At 47.6% G+C, this 15,295-nt stretch overlaps 1 protein-coding gene across 2 annotated transcripts in view; it reads right to left on the bottom strand.

The window, feature by feature from the left end:
- STXBP4 (syntaxin binding protein 4) overlaps nt 1-15,295 on the bottom strand; it is a 278,419-nt gene that overhangs the window by 132,281 nt on the left and 130,843 nt on the right. For both annotated transcript variants that reach the window (XM_075014469.1, XM_075014468.1), the window contains one exon: nt 6,706-6,839. In XM_075014469.1, coding sequence (XP_074870570.1) covers nt 6,706-6,839 — 134 coding nt within the window. The remainder of the gene's footprint in view (nt 1-6,705; nt 6,840-15,295) is intronic.

The raw sequence follows: 15,295 nt of genomic DNA, 5'->3' as shown, positions 1-15,295 counted from the left end.
AACCAGGCCGAGCGAAGAGAACGTGCCTGCTGTGACGCGTATCACGCGTAGTACCTCCTCCTTCGAGGCCCCTTTGAGTAGGCAGTCGTCCAGATACAGGAATATAAATACCCCCTGTCTGTGCAGGTAGGCTGACACCACTGCCAAGGTCTTGGGGAAGACTCTGGGGGCCGAGGAGAGGCCGAACGGTAGGACCTTGTATTGAAAATGTTCTTTGCCTACCATGAACCGGAGGAATCGTCGGTGAGCCGGATGGATAGTTATGTGAAAATACGCGTCTTGTAAGTCGAGGGCTGCGAACCAATCTCCATCGTCCAGTGCCGTAAGGATGGAGGCGACTGTGATCATCCGAAAGCGTTGCTTGCGCAGGTACCGGTTGAGGCCTCAAAGATCTAAGATGGGCCTCCAGCCTCCTGTCTTTTTCTCTGTGAGGAAATATCTGGAGTAGAACCCTTTCCCTTGCAGTTGCTCCAGCACTCTTTCCACTGCCCCTATGAGCATAAGATGGTCTACCTCCTGCTTGAGTCTCGCTTCGTGGGAGGCATCCTGCAGGTGGGGCCTGGGTGGAGGTCGTGGTGGTGGGAGCGACTGGAAGGGGATCGCGTACCCCGTGGCTATGACCTCCAGCACCCATTTGTCTGTGGTGATCCTTTGCCACTGGTCGTAGAATGGTCGGAGGCGATGGTGGAATAACAGCTTTGGATGACATTGTGCGATGGTAGTGATGGTGCAGCCCTGGATCTGTGTGTCAAACTTGTGGCCTTTGGCCCTGCCCCGAGGACGCACGGCTCTGTTGGGAACGTCGCCTGGGAGTTCTATATTGTTGATGCTGTTGATGTCGCCCTTGCTCGTAACCCCTGTGGTACTGGGGACGCTGTGGCTGATACTGGTACCGTCGTTGCTGAGGGTAGTACTTTTTCTTTCTGGATGGAGGGGTGTAGATCCCTAAGGTCCTAAGAGTGGCTCTTGAGTCTTTACTGGAATGAAGGACCGAGTCAGTTGATTCAGAAAACAGCTTCTGCGTGTCGAAGGGGAGACTGACGATCTTCGCCTGCAGATCCCTTGGTATACCCGATGTTTGGAGCCAGGACTCCCTTTGCATTACCACTGCCGTAGCTGTTGACCATGCTGCTGTGTCCGCAACATCCAGAGCGATCTGAACTCTCGTCCTCGAGGCCGCGTAGCCTTCTTGCACGATAGCCTTGAGCACTGGCTTCTTGTCCTCTGGAAGTGAGTCCATGAGGGAGGTTAACCTAGAGTAGTTGTCGAAATTGTGGTTCGCTAGATGCGCTGTGTAATTCGCCATTCTAAACAGTAGGGTGGAGGAGGAGTAGACCTTTCTGCCAAACAGCTCTATTTTCTTGGCATCTTTGTCCGTTCCCCCTGTTTTGAACTGAGACGTTTTTGATCTCTGTTGAGACGATTCTACCACCAGAGAATTTGGTTGCGGGTGGCTGAATAGGAACTCCATGCCCTTCGCTGGCACGAAGTATTTCTTGTCCGCTCTCTTGTGGACAGGTGGAATAGTCGCAGGGGTCTGCCACATTGTGGTGGCGGACTCCAAGATTGCTTCGTCAAGCGGTAGGGCTATTTTAGAGGAGGCCGGAGGTCTCAGATTTTTAAGGAGCTTATGGTGCTTCTCTTGCACCTCTGCTGTCTGGATGCCTTGAGTGAAGGCCTCCCTTTTAAACAACTCTTGGAACTGTTTGAGATCGTCCGGAGGATGGACGTCCCCCGGGACCGTAGCCTCATCCGGGGAGGACAACGAGGAACCGCTAGGGTACGCCTCTCTGGACCCCTCCGGGTCCTGTTGACGGTGGTACATCCGCTCGCTAGAAGCTTGCGAGGGAAATTCCCGGGGTTCCAGAACCAACTCCCCCTGAGATATCTGAGTCTCTGTCTCCGTTTGCGATTGCCCTCGGGGATACGGAACCATCTGTGGGGATCTGTCCCTGGTAGTATGCCTATGGTGTCTATGCCCCGCATGATAGGGGCGACCATGGCAACACGGGCACTGCTCCTGGGATGGTGACCTGGACCACTCCCTTGGTGCATACCCCCTACGTCTGGGGGAGTGAGATCTTCTGGAGACATGGGACGCTGGAGAGACCGATTTGTGATAGTACTCAAGTGGCTCGAAGCCCAAGAAGGGCGAAGTTGGTCCAAGCCATGGGGAGGCTGGCTGTAGCAATGGAGATTGGGGCTCCGGATAGGCTAGGGGTGACCCCTGACTTCTCGTTGGAGTCTGCAGCACGAGCGGAGGGCTCAGAGAATGCAGCTCTGCAGCCCTGTCTGGGGAGGGACTGCGGTGCCGTGTTTTCTGTGCTGCCTTTCCCCTCCCCTGTGGGGGTGGCTCTGCCCCCTGACGCGTCAGGGATCTCGGCCCCGTAGTCTGCACCGTGCTCGGCACGCTCCTCAGCGGTGCCATGCGGGCGGTTTCCCCCGGTGCCTGCAGGCTGCATGCCTGCGCTCTCTGTGCCGCGGGTTCCCCAGGGGTCGGTGCCGCTGTTTGCGGAGCCGCCGGTTCCAGTGCTTGCTTGGCCGCCGCCCTGCCAGCGGTGTGGGGCGGCTGTTTGACCATCGGAGGCTGAACCTCCACCACGTGCGTCTCCGCGCCGCCGCCGATCAGTTGTAGCTGTGGCTGGGGGCTGTGCGCTCCACCCGTCCCGCTCGCTGTTGCTGCCAGCAGGGATCGGGTTGGGGAGATTTTCCTCTGTTTTTGCGCTGATGGGGTTAGGGACGCGGCTTTCCTTTTATGGGCCCCGGAGGGTCCCTCCTGCTGCGGCCGCTCTGGCACGTCTGGCTGGAGGGCCTTGTCGAACAGCAGCATTTTCAGCCGCATTTCCCTGTCCTTCCTTGCTCTGGCTGTTAACTTGGTGCAGAAGGAACATTTCTGAGTGACATGGGATTCCCCCATGCACCTTATACACTGACTGTGCCCATCAGACGCTGGCATCGCCTCGTGGCACGACTCACACCTCTTGAATCCTGAAGAGGACATTGTGGTGAGTCTTTGAGTTGTTAATAGGGTACTTAGCACCTTCTCTGTGCTTGTTCCCCTCTCAGATAAAGCCTGCCGCGGCAGGAGGGCTAATGGCCCTAGGCTCCTGGCCTCCAGTGCTCCGCTTGTTACTAGGATTGGAAGCTTTGAATTCCTTTCCTTTTTTTGGTTGTTTTTTTTTTTTGAAAACAGCCGCCGACTAACTTAATCTAAGACTGAAGAAACTTTAAAACAATTAAAAACATTAGATACGCTAACTCTGGCCGTAGCCTGAGCGGATTCCGTCTGCAGCCGATGGCGGTTAAAGAGGAACTGGCGGGGACTGGATCGCGCACATGGCCAGGAGTACACAAGGGAGCGGCCCGTACCAGCGCATGCGCGGTTTGGCAGAGACTGCTTGGAAGATCCGACCTGCGGCGCCGGGGCGAGCCCGACACCTAACGTGGAGCACCCACAGGGACACTCGGAGAAGAATCTGCCTTTTTTCGAGGACTCTCTTTCTGCTCCACCACCCCCACAAACCTGATACAGTTCTGTGGTGATCTGGAAGCCTTCTTTCGCCATCTATGACTCAAGGAATACTTCCAAGATGACACTGAACAGTGCACTGATGCACAGGTACTCTCCCATCTATGGTACAAGAAGAAGAATTCCTCATGGACTCCCCCTGATGGTCGAAATGACAAACTGGACCTATACAAAGAATGCTTCCGCTGGCATGCACAGGCAGAAATTGTGGAAAAGCGGCATCGCTTACCCCATAACCTCAGCCATGCAGAACTCAATGCCATCAACAGTCTCAGAAACAACTCTGACATTGTCATCCAAGAGGCTGACAAGGGAGGTGCTGTTGTTACCATGAATAGGACAGACTAACTACCAAAAGCAGGCTGCCAGGCAACTCTCCAGTACCACATTCTACAGGCCTCTGTCCAAGGATCTCACTGAGGAATACACAAAGAAACTACAGCATCTGCTCAAGACCGTCCCTATAAAAACACAAGAACAGATTTACACAGACACACCGCTTGACCCCAAACCAGATTTATTCTACCTGCTACCCAAGATTCATAAACCTGGAAATCCTGGATGAGGCATTGGCACCCTCACCACAGGACTGTCTGGATATGTGGACTCTCTATGTAGACCCTATACTACCAGCACCCCCAACTTTCTTCGAGATACCACCGACTTCCTCAGGAAACTACAATCCACTGGTGACCTTCCTGAAAACACCATCCTGGCCATCACGGATGTAGAGGCCCTTTATACCAATATCCCACATGAAGATGGACTCCAAGCTGTTAGTTATTCCTGATGAGACCGAGGCACAAATGGTGGTGGAGCTTTGTGACTCTGTCCTCACCCACAACTATTTCAGATCTGGGGACAAATTATACCTTCAAATCAGTGGCACTGCTGTGGGCACCGGCATGGCCCCACAGTATGCCAACATTTTTATGGCTGACCTGGAACAATGTTGTCTCAGTTCTTGTCCCCTAGCATCCCTCCTCTACCTGCACTACATTGATGACATCTTCATCATCTGGACCAATGGGAAGGAGGCTCTTGAAGAGTTCCACCGTGATTTCAACAGTTTCCACCCCACCATCAACCATAGCCTGGACCAGTCCACACAAGAAATTCACTTCCTGGACACTACTCCGCAGATAAGTGACAGTCACATAAACACCATCCTATACCGAAAACCCATGGACCGCTATGCTTATCTACATGCCTCCAGCTTCCATCCAGTGCATACTACATGATCCATTGTTTACAGCCAGGCGCTATGGTACAACCATATTTGCTCTGATATATCAGACAGAGACAAAGATCTACAAGACCTTTACCAAGCTTTCCTCAAACTACAATACCCATTTAAGGAAGTGAGGAAACAGACTGACAGAGCCAGACGGGTACCCAGAAGACACTTGCTACAAGACAAGCTTTGCAAGGAAAACAAGAGAACACCACTGACCATCACATATGGCCCCCACCTAAGGCCTCTCCCGTGCATCATCAGTGATCTGCAACCCATCCTGAACAATGATCTTTCACTCTCACAGACCTTGGGAGGCAGGCCTGTCCTCGCCTACAGACACCCCGCAAACCTTAAACAAATCCTCACCAGGCACTACAAATCACAAACCAGTGACTCTCGGCCTGGAACCAGCCCCTGCAACAGTCCTCACTGCCAGCTCTGCTCACGTATCTACACAAGTGACATCATCACAGGACCTAACATCAACTATGCCATCAGGGGCTCCTTTACCTGCACATCTACTAATATAATATATGCCATCATGTGCTAGCAATGCCCCACTGCAATTTACATTGGCCAAACTGGACAGTCTCTCAGTAAAAGAATTTATGGACATAAATCAGACATCAGGAACAGTAATGTACAGAAGCCTGTGGGGGAACACTTCAAACTCCCTGGACACTCAGTGGTAGATTTAAGGTTGATAGTTCTGAAACAAAAAATGTTCAAAAATCTAATGGAGAGAGAAATCTCTGAGCTGCAATTTATTTGCAAATTTGACTCCATTGACCATGGATTAAACAGAGACTGGGAGTGGCTTGCAGCTTACAAAGGCAGTTTCTCTGCTCTGGGTGCTAATATCTCCCCATTAGACTCTGACAAAGGCTCACATCCCCCTGTCTGATCTGCCTTGTTTTTTCCTCTGTTGACAAGTGCTGTTGATACTGAGCCATTTCCACCTTGCTGAATAGACCTTGTCAGCTCTAGCCCTCCCTCTTACTGGGACCCCACTCTTTAAATACCCCTCTGAAATCACCCCCCACTCATGCATCTGATGAAGCGGGTCTTTGCCCACGAAAGCTTATGCTCCAAAATATCTGTTAGTCTGTAAGTTGCCACAAGACTTCTTCTTGTTCTCTTTTCCTTCAGACATTCGTAAAGCAAAACTAGTCAAATGCTCATGTCCTTTCTAGTCCACTCTGAAAAGAGAGGTCATTCCAACTAGCAAATGATACGAAGATCTGAAAAAAAAATCATATCTCACTCTGATTAAAGGAAAAGCACAAGTTTCTGCTGGATTATAATTTTTTTTCCTTTTAGCTTAATATTGCATCTGATTCTCCTTTCACTTCAGTTTTACATCAGTGTAACTCCTTTGGCAATTTTTTTTATCAGCTGTACCAATATAAATATCAGGACCAATATGCTTATGGTGTTAAAAGGCTGAACTGTGTGAATTATCTTTCTTTACAAATGAATAGGACAAAGGCTGTATTGAGTATGTCTCAGACAGACCTGTTAAAAGTCCCAATTTCTCCTACCACCTGTTAGTATTATAATTTGTGTTTCCCTGGAACCACACCTACAGTGTAGTTACAAGTATGAAATATGGGCTTGGACACAATAATAAAGGTGCTTTCACAAGGGCTGATAATAAACAGAAATCATGAACAGAAATCACTTTTCCAGCTCATGATTCTCTCGTATGTGTAAATGCTACAACTATCTGAACTACTGCAGCAGTTTTCATGGAAGATTTTCCTAATGGCTGTCAGGCTCCAGTGGGCTCTCTTCTGATGAACCCTATGGTAATGAGTGATTAGATTTATTGTTCATTTGATAATGCTGAACTATTACACTCTGAATTACCAGTCAAAAGGTGAATGGGAGAAAGACTGTGGGGACATGGAGGGTGGAGAAGGAGAATATATATACTCACAATCTACTTCCAGAATGGCACGGACAGATTTAGTAAGATCTTTGGCTTCTGCTGCAAGGGCTGCTGTGACAGTACGTCCATTCCTCCCCAGTCGCGCAAGGAGTGTTTTGGTAGATAATGTGGCTCTTTGGTCACTGGAAGGAAAACATACCAAAGGGATCAACTGTATCTGAGATTGCAAGGGAAAACGTTCCTTTTAATAAAGCAAGTATCTTTTTGTCTTGTTGAACACATCTCTTTGTTGTTTTTAATCTCATTCTAGTAACAAAAAAAAAAAGATACCAAATTCAGGAGAGTCAGGAGACTTACTGTGGCCCTAAGAGCACCCCAATGTTAGAGAACAAGGGGATCCCGGGTATCTTGCAGTGAGTTTCAACAGAACAGGTCAGAGTACCCCACCTCACTAATGTCATAATCTGTACCTAATATATGTAATGTAAGGTATCATTGGAAAACTAGTACTACACTGGTCATTAATATTCTTGCATAGTGTATGTATGGTAAACGCACAAAAGACCACACAGTTGTCCTGGAAATACAGGGGTAAATTGTGTTCAAAATGTGTTCAAATCAGACAAGTAAGGACTTGATATCCAAGTTTTTTTCCCCAGGCAAAGGAAATGCTCAAGCCATCATCCAGGTGCAATCATAGTCGAAGCAAGGAGCCTTACCCTCCACATACACTACTCCTTTACTCAACATTAACTATCTAACTTTATCTTTAGAAGAATATATTTCAAAGGTTCACTGAACTATAAAAGAGAAAGTAAAGATCAGCAGTCTCCTTCACCAGACAAAGGAAATTTACAGTGTGATCCTGTGATGATCATGGTCAGTAAAAACTGGAAAAGACACCTGAGAGACAAAAATCATCTTGCATAAAAGCTATCTCTACTAGACACAGAAGGCGACTGCAGATAGGCAATTTTAGCTATGCCAATTGTTAACTTGTCCATCTTAGCAGGGGAGAGTTTCCCCCTTTGACCTTCCTTACCCCTCATGTCTCATAAGGAGTACATCGGACTCTTTTGCTAGATTAAGTTGTAGTCATCTAGACAGGTATTTTGATTTGTATTTGCTTATAGCCATTTCTACCTTTATCACTTTTATGTAATATCACTTAACTCATACCTTTTAAACAAATTTGTTTTATTTTTACTATAATACTCAATGCTGTGTTTGAAGGGAAGGGTATGTTTACCCCAGTTAAGTTAATAAACTGTAATGTACTGGTTCTTTGAAAGAACAGCAAACTGAGAAACTTCTCCAAAGATCTCTGCAGCTTGACTTCACTGGCTCTTAACCAATAGGGAAGATCTGGATTGGCAGAGCCTTGAGGAGTTTGACTGGTGAGGAAGATAGACTGGTATGGCATTGAACTGACATGCAGCCCAATTGCTAGCAAAGCTCACTCTTGCTCAGACAGACTTAATATCATGACTCACAGCTCTGGGTATCCCCAGCAGTGTGTTTCACTTATCCAGAGTTTATAATGGATTCTCCTCCTTCAAAATCTCCTACGAAACTAGCGTGTACCAACTTTGTGAAGACTAAAATGTTGCTATCACTGTTAGTCAAATACAATTCTGACTAACCTGACTGGGGTTCATGCGTAAGTATATAAAGTTAGAATTCGTTTGCAACTTAACAGACATCCATTACAGCCTGAGAGCTCTGTCAGTAAAACAAACAGCCAATAACTTTGGTTAAACAAATCTGACTTAATTTTGCCTGAATAAGGTTTGCAGGATATTGTCCTATTTAGTGTTGAACCCTATTCTTGAACATAAACAAGGAGAAACCTTCCCAGTTAAACAAGATAGAATTATATTGGTATTTTAAGAGGTCAAAGGCTGCTCTAAATCCTGTTCAATACATCTGAGCTGTAGCATTTTATAATTAAAGTAATTCAATTCACTTTCATTAAGATTATATAAACACAGTTTCCCTGATTACAGGCTTGAGTGCTTCTTTCTTTCTAGCAAAATTAAGATCTGGTGAAAGAGCATGTTGAAGGGAAAATAAGTCTTTACCAGAAAAGTTAGGATCTCCATGGAAGCCAAATTCAAACTGTCTTATAGTTTGAGGGACCCTGTACCTGGAAACGAGCTATTTATGATTAATTGATGCAGTTTACAAAGACATATATCTAGTAGGGAATTAGACACTCCAAAATAAATGTATCCATGTATACAATTCATAATTTCAGAGTGAAATATGAAGCCTGTTTTCTTTTGAATTTAAAACTCTTCAACAGCATGCAAAGAGACAACATGATATTTAGAAATTTCATACATTTTGCATTATATTGATCCAAAATTGAATTTTAACCACTTCTGAGATAGTCATTGCACTCTGGGTGATCATGCACATGCACGCAGAGCTGAGTTAACTTTTATTCTCTACACTGGAATATCTTTGTTTTTTCAAGTAATGGATACAATGAGTATTAACACAAAACCATTAGGTTGCATGGATTTCCCCCCACTCTCTAAACATTGCTCTCTGAATAGCCCTTGTTCCGTGGTAGCCAGGCATACTAGGCAGATAGACTAAGCTGGTTAAGTATCGGGGGGGTAGCCGTGTTAGTCTGGATCTGTAACAGCAATGAAGGGTCCTGTGGCACCTTATAGACTAACAGAAAAGTTTTGAGCATGAGCTTTTGTGAGCACAGACTCACTTCTTCAGATAAGCTGGTTAAGTAGCTAGGTAAGGGAGATATTTTTGCTGGAAGTTAGTCATAACGTAGAATTTCTCCTTTTCAGAAGGATTAATTTTGCTCCTTTGGCATTAGGAATGCCGATGACAGCTACTATTTTCAGAAGGATTAGCTAGGCAGCAGAGTAAAGATTATAAAACCCCTAAAAACAAGTGTTTTGTTTTGCAGAAACACTAGGGGACAACTAGTGATTGCTACAGGCAAAGTACAGGAAGAAGATAAGAGAAGGAAGAAACAGAGGGGAAAGACAAATAACCCTCGTAGTGTCATAGACACCTTAGCCTGGTGGCAGTGCTTCAATTAATAGATAGGACTATCCACGCATTTAAATGTTAAGGAAAGAACTGTGTCCACCTATCGCCCATCAGTAAGAAAAGACTCAAACTCTATGTCTATCTTTCTGGCTGATCAGTTTGTTTCTGGCTTCAGGACTGTGAAAAAAATGACTATTTCCCTTAATATTACTAGATATTCTTTTTGCCAGAGTATGACATGAGTCAATGCACGGCCTCCTTTCCTTTTTGGAGCGAAAGAATCTTTGCGGCTGGATGTGCACCTTACTACACATGAGCAAATGGTCAGTGTCACAGTCTGCGCTGTGGTAGCTACGTGTCACCCTGACTTTACCTAAACGGCTGCGTTTGGTGAGGATGAGGTCAAGCTGGTGCCAATGTTTCGATCTTGGGTGTCGCCACGAAACTGTGTGTTGGTGTTTGACGTTGAAGAAGGTATTGGTTATGCAGAGGTCATGTTGGGAGCAGAGTTCAAAGAGGCACTGTCTGTTTTCATTCATCTTCCCTGTTCCAAACTGTCCCAGACAGGATGGCCAGCTGTGGTAAGACTCATGACCCTTCAAAAGTATGTGAGTTTGTCCAAGCACTTGAAGAGGCCTTCCCCGCCCAGACGACACTGATATCAGCAAGAGATGGGAACAACTATGGGATGCTATCTATAATACTGAGATATCTACCTTTGGGAAGAAGACAGTCAAGTCTGCTGATTGGTTTGAAGCCCACACTGAAGTGCTGACACCCCTGATTGAGAAGAAGAGACAGGCACTGGCTGCATACAGGTCCCCTCCCAGTGAGGTGAACCTGCAGGTGCTCCGGTCTGCTCAGAGTCAAGTGCAGCAGGTTGCTCGGCAGTGTGCCAACAATTACTGGCTCCAACTCTGCTCCAAGATTCAGCAGGCCACAGACACTGGTAACATGCAAGAAATATACGATGGGATCAAGCAGGCCATCGGTCAATCACAAAGAAAGACTGCCCCACTTAAGTCGGCCACAGGTGAGGTCTTGAAGGACAGAACCAAGCAGATGGAACGCTGGGTGGAGCACTAATCACAGTTGTACACCAGAGAGACCGTAGTTACAGAGAGAGCCCTGAATGCCATCGAGCCTCTGCCCACCATGACTGAACTCGATGCTAAGCCCACCTTGGAGGAACTCAGTGACGTGCTAAAAGCACTCTCTTCTGGAAAAGCCCCAGGGAAAGATGGTATTCCCTCAGAAATCCTCAAATGCGTTAATGATACCCTAGTTTCAGAGCTGCACGGAATACTTTGCCAATGCTGGAGAGAAGGTAGCGTACCACAAGATATGAGCTATGCTAACATCGTTACTGTCTACAAGAATAAGGGTGACAAAAGCGATTATAACAACTATCACGGCATCTCCCTTCTCAGTACCGTGGGGAAGCTATTTGCACGTGTTGTTCTGAAGAGGCTCAATGTTCTTGCGGAGAGAGTCTACCCTGAGTCTCAGTGTGGGTTCAGAGCTGAACAGTCCACCATAGACATGGTTTTCTCTGTTAGGCAACTACAAGAAAAGTGCAGGGAGCAGAACAAACCTCTGTATATTGCCTTCATCGACCTGACCAAGGCATTTGACATCATCAGCAGAAAAGGTCTGTTCGCGATTCTGGCTAAGATCGGCTGTCCCCCAACTCTGCTCAGCATTATTAGGGCCTTCCACTGAAGGCAGGAAGGGGACCGTTGTATACGATGGATCCACATCTGAACCCTTTGAGATTCTCAGTGGAGTGAAGCAGGGGTGTGTGCTGGCTCCAACACTGTTCGTCATCTTCTTTGCAGTTTTGCTCAAATATGCCTTGGGAACTGCTACAGAGGGCATCTCTCCCCGCACGAGAACGGACGGCACCCTCTTCAAACTGTCGAGGCTTAGAGCGAAGACCAGGGTGCTTAAGAAGCATCTAAGGGAGTTCCTTTTTGCTGATGATGCAGCTATTGCTGCTCACACTCAGCAGGAACTGCAGTCACTCATAACTCGCTTTGAGGATGCATGTATGGAATTTGGTCTCACAATCAGCTTAAAGAAGACCCAGGTGATGGGCCAAAACGTGGGTAACGAGCCATCTATCAAAATGCTAGAGTATGAACTGGAAGTCGTCCATGAGTTCGTGTACCTAGGCTTGAAGATCTCAGACAACTTGTCACTTGATAGCGAGATCAACAAGTGCATTGGAAAAGCCGCCACAACGTTCTCCAGGCTGATGAAGAGAGTATGGGCTAACAACAGAGTGAGAGTATGGGCTCACTGTACACACCAAGGTGCAGGTCTACACAGCCTGTGTTTTGAGCACACTGTTGTATGCCAGTGAAACATGGACTTCGCGCTCAAAATAAGAGCAGCGGCTCAACACATTCCACATGAGCTGCCTTAGGCGCATACTCGGTATCTCATGGCAGGACAAGGTCCCCAGTAGAGCAGTCCTTGAGAGGACAGGCACCGGCTCCATGTTCACCCTTCTCAAACAGAGGAGTATGCGCTGGCTGGGCCATGTGTCACACATGAGGGATGGCCGAATACCGAAGGACCTCCTCTTCGGCTAACTGGCATCTGGAAAGAGGCCGAAAGGGCGACCTAAATTGTGCTACAAGGACACGTACAAGTGTGACCTCAGCGATCTCTCTATCAGTGTGAACACCTGGCATTCACTCACCTCAGACAGGCATGTCTGGAAACAGGGAGTGAAGGATGCTCTTGTTATGTATGAAACTACCTTAGTGAAGGAAGCGGAAGACAGGAGAGCCCTCAGGAAGATCCATGCCCATGATACCAGAGCGACGTCTGCCTACTGCTGCTCACAGTGCAGAAAGGACTGCCACTCCCGGATTGGATTGCACAGCCACAGAAGACGCTGCTTGAATCAGTCCAACTGGGGCGCAAACCCATGATCTCTCGGGATCGAAGGATGCCTACTACTACTACTACATGAGTTACAACAGAGGACAACGGAAGAGCCTCAGAGATTTGCGCCAAGGCTTCATATGGTCAATGTAGAAGGCCAAAGCCTCCATTTTTTCTCCAACTGGTCATAGCTCCTGACTCCCATAACTACCCCAACAGCAGGATATAAACAGTATGCAGGCCAGATGCAGCCAATTAGCCAGACCTAGTGTAAAGCAAGCCATACCCTGCTCATCCCTATGCTAAGGTAAAAAGCTTTCCAACAATTCTGCACACAGTGCATGTACACTTAAGTGGAAATGATGTGAGCAAGCATTCAGAAAAGAAGAGTAAGTTACTCACCTTGTGCAGTAATGATGGTTCTTCCCATGGGTGCTCCATTCTGGGTTTGAGTGCATCCTCATGCCAGCACTCAGAGATTCTTCTACAGCTGTATCTTCCTGCTCTGCACAAGCACAGTAGTGTCTCCTCATGCTATCTGCTGCAAGGGCTCCTCCATTCCTTCTCTATCTGACAATTAGAAAAGGTCTCTCCAAAGCAAGAGAAGGAAGCAGGGAAGTGGAGCACTCCCACGGATACGTACCTTGAAGAACCATCATTACTGCACAAGGTGAGTATCTTCCTCTTCTTGGAGTAGTGTCCCCGTGGGTGTCCCACTCTGGGTGACTATAAAGCAGTAGTCACAGAATGGAGGTGGGTTTGAAGCTCAGTAACTACCACAGTAGACAACACTGCTTGGCCCACTTGGATGGAGGATGTGATAGAAGACAAAAGAGCATAGTGTCTACCAAACGTATTACTGGAAGACCAGGGGGCCACCTTGCCACATAAGGGACTTGTTCTTGAGAAAGGCGGTAGCAGAGGACCACAGCCCAGGTTGAGTGGGCGATGACAGCTCCAAGCAGCTCCCTATGGTGAGTCATGTAACAGGTGGAAATCCACTTGGAGAACTGGTGAGAGAAAACAGGAAAGCCCTTAGGCTGCTCTGCGAAAGGCCCTCAGAGATTTGCACCAAGGCTTCGTACGGTCAATGTAGAAGCCCAAAACCTGGCAGAAGTCCAGGTTGTGCCATGCCATGTGTGTAGGGTCAGACTGTGGCTTTGGGAAAAATGTTGGTAAGTGGATAGATTCATTGATGTGGAATGGAAAAGGAACCTTAGGAAGAAATGCCAGGGGAGGTCAAAGATTGACTCTATCTTTGGTAAAGACGGTGTAGGGAGGCTCAGCCATAAGGGCAGCAAGCTCCTCTACCCTTCTAGCTGACATGATGGCCACCAGAAAAGAGACTTTCATAGACAGGTGAAATCAGGAACATGTCACCTGGGGTTCAAAAGGTGGTTTCATAAGGCAATGAAGTACGCAGTTAAGGTCCCAAACGAGGGCCAGGGAACAAACTGGCAGGAAGGTGTTTTGGAGACCAGTCAAAAATGTTTGGTAATGGGATGGGCAAGGAACAAAAATCCATCCTCCATGTGGTGGAATGCCGCCAGTGCTTCAGCATGCACTCAGACAGTGCAAAGGCTTAAGCCCAAGTCATGCAAGTGCAGTGGATACACCATGAGGACAGGAAAGGTACAGTATGAGGAGGTATGGGACAATTCAGTGAGAAAAGAGCCACCATTTGTACAGGTAGGACTTGTGTGTTGACTCCCATCTACTGTTGATGAGAATTTTCTTTATCCCTCAGACCATAAGGTTTCAGCATTTTGGAGCCACATCGGAGCCATACCTGAAGGTATAGCTTGAGAGGGTCAGGATGGAGAGTGTGGCCGAAGTCCCAAAACAGAAGGTTGTGGCAAGGAGGAAAGGGATAAGAAGCCACTACTGACATCCAAAAGAGGTAAGAGTAAGAAGTCTGTCTGGCCCACACCAGAGCTACCAGGAGGAGGTGAGCCCAATCTTGTCTGACCTTGATCACTAGTTTGTGAATCAGGGAAATGGGAGGGAACACGTAAAAGAAGGGTTTGTCTCATTTGATGGCAAAGGCATCCCAGAGGGAGTGTCTCCCGAGTTCCGTCCTAGTGCAGTACTGGTGGCACTTCCTGTTGAGTAGAGTTGCGAACAGGTATATGTAAGGCTGGCCTCAGAGGTGAAATACTTGGCTGAGGACAGCTGTATTGATTTTCCTTTCATGGTGGCCGCTGAAAGAGTGTCTGAGGGCTTCCACTGTCATGTTCAGTATGCTAGGGAGACACGTAGCAACAGGGATGACCTGATGCCAAATGCACCATGTTCTCAGCATTATGGCTTCTGTGTTTAGGGATGGGGACCGGACTCCCCCTTGGTGGTTGATGTAATACATGGAGGTGGTGCTGTTGGTAAGAATGTTGACCGACCTGAAGAGGGACAGGGTGGGAGGCAGGTCAGGGGTATGGAGATGAAAGGAACGGAACACCCTGGGCCACCAGTTCCAGGACTCAGTTGTCCCTGGTAACGGCCCTCCAGCAATGGAGAAAGGGACAGAGGCAGCGATGGAAGGGGTGGTGTTGTAAACTGTGTATTGGCTGGACCAAAACAATTTCTCATACTTTCAACCGCACCCTCAAATTGGTGTTTGGGTGGCTCTGAGTGTGACATCGAAGGCTGCTGGTGAGGCTGTTTACCAGACCGTTGTCCCTGGGGTCTGTATCTCTGGTACAGCTCAATGTGCTGCTGCTGCTGC

Source organism: Carettochelys insculpta, chromosome 20 (assembly GCF_033958435.1).
Source record: "Carettochelys insculpta isolate YL-2023 chromosome 20, ASM3395843v1, whole genome shotgun sequence".
Classification (NCBI taxonomy): domain Eukaryota; kingdom Metazoa; phylum Chordata; order Testudines; family Carettochelyidae; genus Carettochelys; species Carettochelys insculpta.
The sequence above is the reverse complement of the archived record's forward strand: the minus strand, read 5'-3'. Positions and strand labels throughout refer to the sequence as shown.